This window comes from Triticum urartu, chromosome 1, assembly GCF_003073215.2.
Source record: "Triticum urartu cultivar G1812 chromosome 1, Tu2.1, whole genome shotgun sequence".
Classification (NCBI taxonomy): Eukaryota; Viridiplantae; Streptophyta; class Magnoliopsida; order Poales; family Poaceae; genus Triticum; species Triticum urartu.
In genome coordinates this window covers 385,222,113-385,231,591 of record NC_053022.1, presented here as the reverse complement: position 1 = coordinate 385,231,591, position 9,479 = coordinate 385,222,113, and the positions used below count along the sequence as shown (strand labels likewise).

Sequence of the window (9,479 nt, the reverse complement as noted above, 5' to 3'; positions counted from 1 at the left end):
TGCAGAGACGCCATGGTGAGGTTTACTATGGTGGTCGAGATGATTGGACCTACCTGAGAGAACCAACTGTCGCAGACACCGCAAGGCTGATGGCATTGTCCGAAATAAGAGGATGGCTAGCTATGCTCAAATCTCTTATTGCATGCACTGAAGATGAAAAAAGTATCCAAAGTTCTACAATGACAATATCAGGGCCATGTAAAGAAGCCCATCATCATTCTTTGGGATGTCCAGATCTCACAATGACATCAGGATGCCGCAACTGTCCTCATTGTTTGGTAGGCTGACTGAAAGACAAGCTCCTCCGTGCAACTATACTGTCAATTTACATGACTACGGCGACTATCTGGTTGATGGTATATATCATTGATCTTCATGAAGAACATCTCTGAACATGTTGGTAAGAAAAAAGCTCACTTTGCCCCAAGATAAGGAGGTAGACATGATGTGGAGAAGGCATTTGAAAGCCCCGTTTTGCATTTGCTTGTGGACCTGCTAAACAATGGGATCCGGAGACCTTATGAGAGGTGTTGACATGTTGTATAATAATGCACAACGTGATCGTGTTGGATGAGGGTGAAGATGTTGCTGGAGAATTTGAGAACATGTTTGATCCTATCCAACTACCAAATCAGAATATGGCCACACTTGATGAGTTTGTCTAAATGCATAACACATTCGATATCAAACAACTCATGAGCATCCGTGGACCGGTGAAGGGGATAATTAGAACATATGTATGAGTTGAATTCAAGTTTAAACCATTTTATTTTGAAACTTAGTTTGATTGTAATATTTACAATTCAACTACTGGGCATTTATTTTTCACTCTGAACCTTCTCAAAGATTTGATATGCTACTATATTATTCTGAGCGTCACGGATTTAAGAAAGAAACATCAAGTTTGAAATATCTTATTTTAAAACTTTAGTTGGATTGTAATATTTACAATTGACCTACGGTGGCATTTTAATATCTAAACTCCTCAAAGATTTGATAAAATAAATTATTTTCACTGATGCGGACTTAAGAACAAAAAACAAGTGCGGACATTTAGGGGAGATGTTGGAGGACCGGCTTCAGTATCCATGTCCACCAACAAACAATGTGTCCATTTTGGGGGTCGGCATTGGAGATGCCCTAAACGAACTGACTTTTAGGTTTCGAACCACCAGTATGACTGAAGACCGGGCTGATCTAATCTGAACGCAAACGAATCACAAATGTCATGCCAGTGCAGGGATTTTACTATCCTTCAGTTTTTCAACATAATTCAGATTTGTTGGCGAAGAATCACAAATGTCATCAGTGCGGCGCTGCACCGTAAGAGGACAAATCGGCACAATCTTCCTGCAGAGCATCAGAGTTTACAATTGAAAGTTCATTTCCAGACGAACCAACACACACACACACACGGACACAATGTACAGATCCTTCCGAAGAGCAGCAATTATTCGGCGACAACGACCAGCTTGCCTTCTTGGGAGTTTCAGCTTTTCTGCAACACCAACAAACAGTCAGCTATCTGACCATCTCTCTCAGTCTACTTACGTTATACAGCTTTGAGATAAATGTGTTCTCTCTGTCTACAAACAACTGATGTACTCCCTCCGTAAAGAAATATAAGAGCGTTTAGATCACTATTTTAGTGATCTAAACGCTCTTATATTTGTTTACAGAGGGGGTAGTTATACAGTTTTGAAGATATAAATATATGGTCACTCGAGTTAGTTCTGATGTCTGAACAAGCACGGGGGATTCTTCATTGTACCATATGATTCAGTGTGCGTGTCATGTGAAAAGAAGAGATTTTGCTGTTGGCATACCTTCAATGGGCGACTTATGTGCTTGTACTGCCCAGATCGAAGTCCATAGTGTAATCATACTCAATGGTGGGTATGACAGAAGCCATGAATTTGAGAAATATGAAAAGGTACCTATTCAGGAGAGGAGTCATGGATTAGATACCGGTCAAGAAGAGTGCTCTGCCTTCTACCATGGATGGAAGCAATAACCAAATGGTATATGCATATATAGAACATTACTTGTCAACTTCTGGTGCACCTCCTTGAGACACTATAACATCAATGATCTTTTTCATCACAGCAGCGTGCTTGCAAGGATGCACTGAAGCGTGCTGTCCCACTAACAGGTGAGGGTGGTCTTCGATAGTCACCTGTATCCACAAATAAAAACTGATGGTTTAGGCACCACCACAATGCCAATTGTAGGAAAAGGAAGGGGGCATGGAAATGCTTGATAAACTACGCGAGCAAGAGACAGCCATTTGAAGGCTATTCAACAAAAATATAACCACAAACCTACTATTAAGGAAACTCTTACACTGAAGACGCTTTCATTGGCTTATCATGATTCACAAAAGGCCTACTACCGAACCATATAAACACAACTTGAATAACAGGATGGAGAAAACACAACATGCATGAAACAGAACCACAAAACCTAATATCTGGACTCTAAAGCCGAAATGTTGAAAGATAGCAGAAATTCTGGAACACTATACCATGGAAGAATTACAAATGAATAATTGCCGAGTATTTTCTAAAGTACGCTCTCTGCTTCTTTGGGTTAATATGCACAGTATTATATGACACTGGAGGCTATGTACTACCTCTGTAAAGAAATATAAAGATCCTTTAGATTACTACTTTAGTGATCTAAACGATCCTTTAGAAATTATAAGCATGGCTATTAAGGAAGTCACGAATGCCGACTTACTGAAGTGGAATAAATTAGCTATCTGCGTATTTCACTTGACATGTCAGAAAACCGAGGTAAATAAAACAAGATAGCTAGAAATTTACCGTTTTGTGTGCATGGTCTTGACTGATATCTTGAAACACAAGTTCAGGCTTTAATGGCATTCTTGCCTACAATGGCGAACAAATAAAGCACATCAAGTTTAGCTGCAGCAAGCAAGACAACAATAACTACATGTAAAATGCAGTCCCTGTGTGCACAAATACTTTACCTCATCATAGCCAGTAAGCCAGACACGTGGAGTTTGGTAGTACTTGTCATATCTGCAGTAGAAGAACTACTTACATACTTTTCCAATAAAAGCGTGAAACACACAATAATGATACGACAAAGCAAACAGAACTAAGTGGGCGATCTAGTTAAGCAATGAACTATGGTAATCCTTCAACACAATAGCATTTAGTTACTTCTTAAAAAATTGCAAAATATATGGCAAATCGGATGTGTATCACGTGAACCATAACTCGCTGTGCTCCAAGCAGGCCGGCTTTAGAAGAACACATAAATTTCCACTTATGCATGGTTGTAGCTACGACTAGTACAGAACTACACACCAATCAAACAACTAGGCACTATCACTAACCAATTAAGGAAGAGTTAAATCAAAATACACAGCTAAGATAAAGGAGCTTACGTGATGCTGACATCATATGTTCTGGTCAGAAGAATGTTGTCATCATCCGGCTCTTCCGCGACAAAATATGAAGGCTGAGGGGTAGCCTGAAATGAGATGAGAAAGGCAAAACAGGAATCGTTAATAGTTCTGAACTTTGTCAGCCTTGCTTATAGCATATCAATGATAGGTTCATGGCCTCACTGTGGAATGATCTCCTGTGTCTTCATAGGTGTCCATATCAGGTATATCCTCCTCGTCATCTGGCTTTTCACCAGCACCAAAGTACGAGGGAATAGATTTGATCTCTTCGACTTTCCCTATGTCCAATGTATCCATAGATGGTATGTCCTCCTCCTCTTTTGACTCTGATGCTAAACATTACCAACAGAAGAAACAAAAAAGAGTTCAGCCCATACAGTCGGCAGTGTAAAACAAAGCAGCATTGAAACTGAGAAATCAACCTTGCAGCCCATGTGTTGCGAGCCAGCCTTCGCCATCCTCATCATCATCGAGAACAACCTCAGCTCCCGCTGCATCATACTCTTCCTCGACCGCCACAGCTCGTCTTAGGCAGGGCACTGCCAACAGAACCAAATTTAGGAGTACACTTGTAATAAGAACAATAATGAGCAACCAACCCAGCTTTTCTGAAGCCAGGACCGTTCTACTAACTATGTCGCTATTCATCTTTTTCATTCATCAGCCAATTATGTTTGACTAGCAGTACAGAAATATGCCTAGACAAACATGCCTGCTACACTTGTAACTACCCATCGATACATGGGGATAACAATCATTCTATCCTCCAGCGCAGCATCCACCAAATTGAACGAAATACTAGACAGGAAGTATGGATCGCATCTTGACGCAATTCAATTCGACAGCAGCATACCGTTCCTGGTGACGAGGAACTGCTTATCGGAGGGGAGGTACGGCTTCCTCTTGCTCGGATCGCCCGCCTCCCTGCACAACACAGACACCCACCAAACGATCAGATCAATCAGACGCCCCACCCCCACCCGGAAACCGCCCAAAATCCCTGAACCGCGGAGGCGAGGGGACGCACCAGGACCAGGTGGGGCACTTGGACACGAGGTTGTCGCCGGCGAGGATGAACTCGGGGACGGAGAGGACGCCCTTCTCGAGGAACGCCGAGACGGTGCGCGGGCCCGTGACCCGCTCCACCGTCCCCTTGTAGAGCTCGTAGACCTTCTGCTTCACCTGCATCGTCGCCGCCTCGCCTCGCCTCGCCTCGTTGCTTCCTGTCGACGGGGACGAAGGGGGAAGCGTGGGAGAGGGGAGGAGAAGGAGGAGGGGGAGGATGGGTTTCGTTTGCCTCGAGCAGAAGGCACCGGCGAGAAGGTGGAGCAGGGCACAGCCGTCTCTGCTGTTTTCTGGTAGTACGCCACCGGAGTTTTTTCTGAGGAGGAGTACGCTACCGGAGTTGGAACACGCACGATGTAGGAGTTGGAGCCGGGGTGTGGTGGTTGCCTGGTTGGGTGGGTCGGGCTCGAGCCAGCTCCTTAGTTTATAGGCCCTGGCCCTGGCCCAGATCCGACGTAGGTTTCAGGATGCCCAAGGCACAACCAAATCAGTTTATGAATACCTTGAGGTTATCTTAAAAAAAATGAATACCTTGAGAGAAATATTGCTGGGTGCAATTATAAATGGATTTGGAAAGCAAAAATCCTTCTCAAAATCCAAATCTTCCTATGGCAACTGTTTCGGGATGTTGTCTTGACAAGAGATGTCATGAGTAGAAGGCGGTGGGCTGGCACCCAGAATGCTCGTTCTGCAATGATAGAGACTTCTAAGCACCTTTTCATTACATGTCATGTAGCTAGAGTGGTTTGGAGGACGATGGGTTGTGCCTTGGGCACGGACAGATGTCCGAACAATATTTGGCAAAAAAAATTCTTGGTGTTATGTTTTCCTCCCTGATGGTGAGAGGTTTTACATCTTTGGATTAGCGGCCATATGTTGGGCAATTTGGAATTGTCGCAACCAAGCTACCTTTGAGCAAAAAAAACTCCTTTTATTGTGAGCTTTTCAGCATGTGGCTTCATTTTTTATTGGGCAGGTATGATGACTGGAGTGGATCGGGAGACGATGGAGCGGGGGGGGGGGGCAAGATGCTGAGGGCCAGCACTTCAACCATGATGAGGATTTGCGCTACGCCAGGCGAGAAGATGCAGGACTGATGGGATCTCGGTTGTTGTAACGCCCACGATGCGGCTATATCTCCCACGTGTCGAAGCACGACTTAGAGGCATAACCGCATTGTAAGCAATGTCGCAAGTGGGGTAATCTTCACACAACCCATGTAATGAATAAGGAAAAGGAGTACATAGTTGGCTTACACTCGCCACGTCACACAATAGTATAAATATCATTACATTCATCGAGATACAAACAAGGTCCGACTACGGAACCAAAATAAAGAACAACCTCAAATGCAACAAAGTCCCCGATCGCCCCAACTGGGCACCACTACTGATCGTCTGGAAAGGAAACGTAGTATCGCCCTGAGTCCTCATCGAACTCCCACTTGAGCTCAGTCGAATCTCCTGGAGCGGTATCATCGGTCCCTGCATCTGGTTTTGGAAGTAATCTGTGAGTCACGGGGACTCAGCAATCTCACACCCTCGCGATCAAGACTATTTAAGCTTATAGGAAGGGTAAAAGGTATGAGGTGGAGCTGCAGCAAGCGACTAGCATATATGGTGGCTAACATACGTAAAAGAGAGCGAGAAGAGAAGGCAAAGGCACGGTCGAGAAACTATGATCAAGAAGTTATCCTAGAACAACCTACGATCAAGCATAACACGAGACCATGTTCTCTTCCCGGACTCCGCCGAAAAGAGACCATCACGGCCACACACTCTGTTGATTCATTTTAATTAAGTTAAGTTTCAGGTTATCTACAACCGGACATTAACAAATTCCCATCTTCCCATAACCACGGGCACGGCTTTCGAAAGTTCAAATCCCTGCAAGGGTGTCCCAACTTAGCCCATCACAAGCTCTCACGGTCAATGAAGGATATTCCTTCTCTAAAGACAATCCGATCAGACTCGGAATCCCGTTTACAAGACATCTCGACAATGGTAAAACTAAACTAGCAAAACCGCCCGAATGTGCCGACAAATCCCGATAGGAGCTGCACATATCTCGTTCTCAGGGCACACTCGGATAGGTCAAGCTACGAGTAAAACCAACACTCGAGTTACCCCAAGGTGGCCCCGCATGCTGCCCATTTCGGACCAACACTCAGAGGAGCACTGGCCTGGGGGGGGTTAAAATAAAGATGACCCTCGGGTTCCGGAAACCCAAGGGAAAAGAGGCTAGGTGGCAAATGGTAAAACCAAGGTTGGGCATTGCTGGAGGAGTTTTATTCAAGGCGAACTGTCAAGGGGTTCCCATTATAACCCAACCGTGTAAGGAACGCAAAATCAAGGAACATAACACCGGTATGACGGAAACTAGGGCGGCAAGAGTGGAACAAAACACCAGGCATAAGGCCAAGCCTTCCACCCTTTATCAAGTATGTAGTTGCATTAAAGTAGACAAGATATAATAGTGATATCCCAACAATAAACATGTTCCAACAAGGAACAAACTCCAATCTTCACCTGCAACTAACAACACTATAAGAGGGGCTGAGCAAAGCGGTAACATAGCCAAACAACGGTTTGCTAGGACAAGGTGGGTTAGAGGTTTGATATGGCAATATGGGAGGCATGATAAGCAAGTGGTAGGTATCGTAGCATAGGCATAGCAATAGAGCGAGCATCTAGCAAGCAAAGATAGAAGTGATTTCGAGAGTATGGTCATCTTGCCTGCAAAGTCGAGTTGACGTTAGCTTGATCCTCGTAAGCGTACTCAACGGGCTCCTCGATCACGTACTCGTCTCCCAGCTCTACCCAAAGAAAAAACAACAAACAAAGGGAGACACAATCAACCACGTGCAATGCACAAGCAACATGATGCAAAACATGACATGATATGCGGGATGCGATATGTGGTGCATATGCATGCTTTGGAAAGGAATGATTGAACCTGGCCTCAACTTGGAAAACAAAGAGTGCCACTGGAAAGATGAGTTTATTTCGGTCGAAATCGATATAAAGATCACCGGAATCGGATGCACGGTTTGCAAATGGCAAGCAAAACAAATATGGCACCGATCTGCGATTAACAGCACGAGGCCATCTAAATGCATCAAGAACAACAAGCTACTGCACTCTAACATAGCAGCAAAATACATGGCAGGGATCCACTCAAGATGCTTGACAAAAGATGAACACTGTGAAAGTGCGTTATATCGACTAGAGGGGGGGTGAATAGGCGATTTTTATGAAATTCTTCACTGAGGAATTTGCCGGTGAGGAAATTCCTTAGCGAAGAACTACTAGTAGCGGAATAAGTACTCAAAGGTAAACATAACAGAATACAAGCATAGTCATCATGATGAAATGAAGATAGGCACAAAGTACAGGAAGCGTAATCACAGGATAACACAGGATGAAGACAAACAGACTGAAGAAATTGAAATGTGGAAATTGAGAAAGTCTTCAGTCAAAGTCTTCAAACATAGATATGAACAAACATACAACACAGTTATGAGGAAATGAAAGAGTTGAGGAAATAGAACCAGTAAGCTCGATGAAGACAATGATTTGGTAGACCAGTTCCAACTGTTGTCTCAGTTGTACGTCTGGTTGGAGCGGCTGAGTATTTAAACTCGAGGACACACAGTCCCGGACACCCAGTCAAGGACACTTAGTCCAAGACACCCAGTCCTCACCATATTCTCCTTGAACTAAGGTCACACAGACCTCGTCCAATCACTCGTGGTAAGTCTTCAAGCGACTTCCAAAACTTCACAAACTTGGTCACTCGGCGATCCACAATTCCTCTTGGATGCTCTAGACCATGACGCCTAACCATCTGGAAGAAGCACAGTCTTCAAAGGTAACAAGCGTCGGATCCACTCAGGATCAATCTCTTCAGTGATGCTCAATCACTTGGGGTTTGTAGGTGTTTGGGTTTTGGGTTTTTGGTTTTTCCTCACTTGATGATTTTCGCTCAAAGTCCTTGGAGGATGGGTTGCTCTCAAATGACAAGTGTCAGTTTCTCTCGGAGCAGCCAACCAGCTAGTGGTTGTAGGGGGGGCTATTTATAGCCTAGGGAGCAGCCTGACATGATAAAACATAAATGCCCTTCAATGATATGACCGTTAGGTGGATAGATATTTTGGGACAGCTGGCGCATAGCACAGCAACAGTCGGAATTTTGAGTAGTAAAATCCTGAGGGCTATCATGTTCCTCACTGTGTAGGCAATCCGCACTGGTGAATTCCTAACTCCTCAGTCAGGACAAATTCCTCAGAGACCAGAAGAACTTCATCTCTGTCAATGAAGAAATTGACTGAACTGTATGAGATTTCCAATGGCTTCACTCGAAGGGATTGGTAGGTGTGGGATTTTAAGTTGAGCATCACATGCAAATTTTTCCTTAGTATTTCCTCGACCCCTTTAACAGTACGGTGTTTCCTATGACTTGAGAAAGAGAAAAACAAAACTATGAACACGAAAGTCTTCAAGCTTCATATTTCTCGCATGAATATCAAGTCTTCATGGACACACCAATTTCTTCACTTTCAAAGTCTTCATGAAAGTCTTCAGAAATACCAAAATCTTCAGTCGAAGATATTCATTTTTAGGGGTCGACTTTTCCTGTAAATATCAAACTCCTCATAGACTTATAGACCTGTGTACACTCACACACGCATTAGTCCCTTAACCTATAAGTCTTCAATACACCAAAATCACTAAGGGGCACTAGATGCACTTACAATCTCCCCCTTTTTGGTGATTGATGACAATATAGGTTAAGTTTTCAACGGGGATAAACATATGAAGTGTAAATACTGATATTGAGGAATTTGATTGCAAGATATAGAAGAACTACCCCTGAAGATGTGCATAGTGAGGAATTTGCTTTTGAAGCAATGCACACTTGAAGAGTTGAATCATGGAGATCTCCCCCTATATCTTGTAATTCATACACGCATTTAACA

The 9,479-nt window shown here is 43.8% G+C and overlaps 1 protein-coding gene across 1 annotated transcript; it reads right to left on the bottom strand.

The window, feature by feature from the left end:
- Positions 1-1,215: 1,215 nt before the first annotated feature.
- On the bottom strand, positions 1,216-4,873 carry LOC125513900 (autophagy-related protein 3-like). Its single transcript, XM_048679112.1, has 10 exons — positions 4,464-4,873; positions 4,290-4,360; positions 3,859-3,975; positions 3,599-3,768; positions 3,416-3,501; positions 2,993-3,044; positions 2,826-2,891; positions 2,046-2,176; positions 1,827-1,937; positions 1,216-1,498 (listed from the first exon to the last, which is right to left on the bottom strand). The coding sequence occupies exons 1-9, from the start codon at positions 4,622-4,624 to the stop codon at positions 1,841-1,843; spliced, it is 951 nt and encodes a 316-aa protein (XP_048535069.1). The 5' UTR covers positions 4,625-4,873; the 3' UTR covers positions 1,216-1,498; positions 1,827-1,840.
- Positions 4,874-9,479: the final 4,606 nt, after the last annotated feature.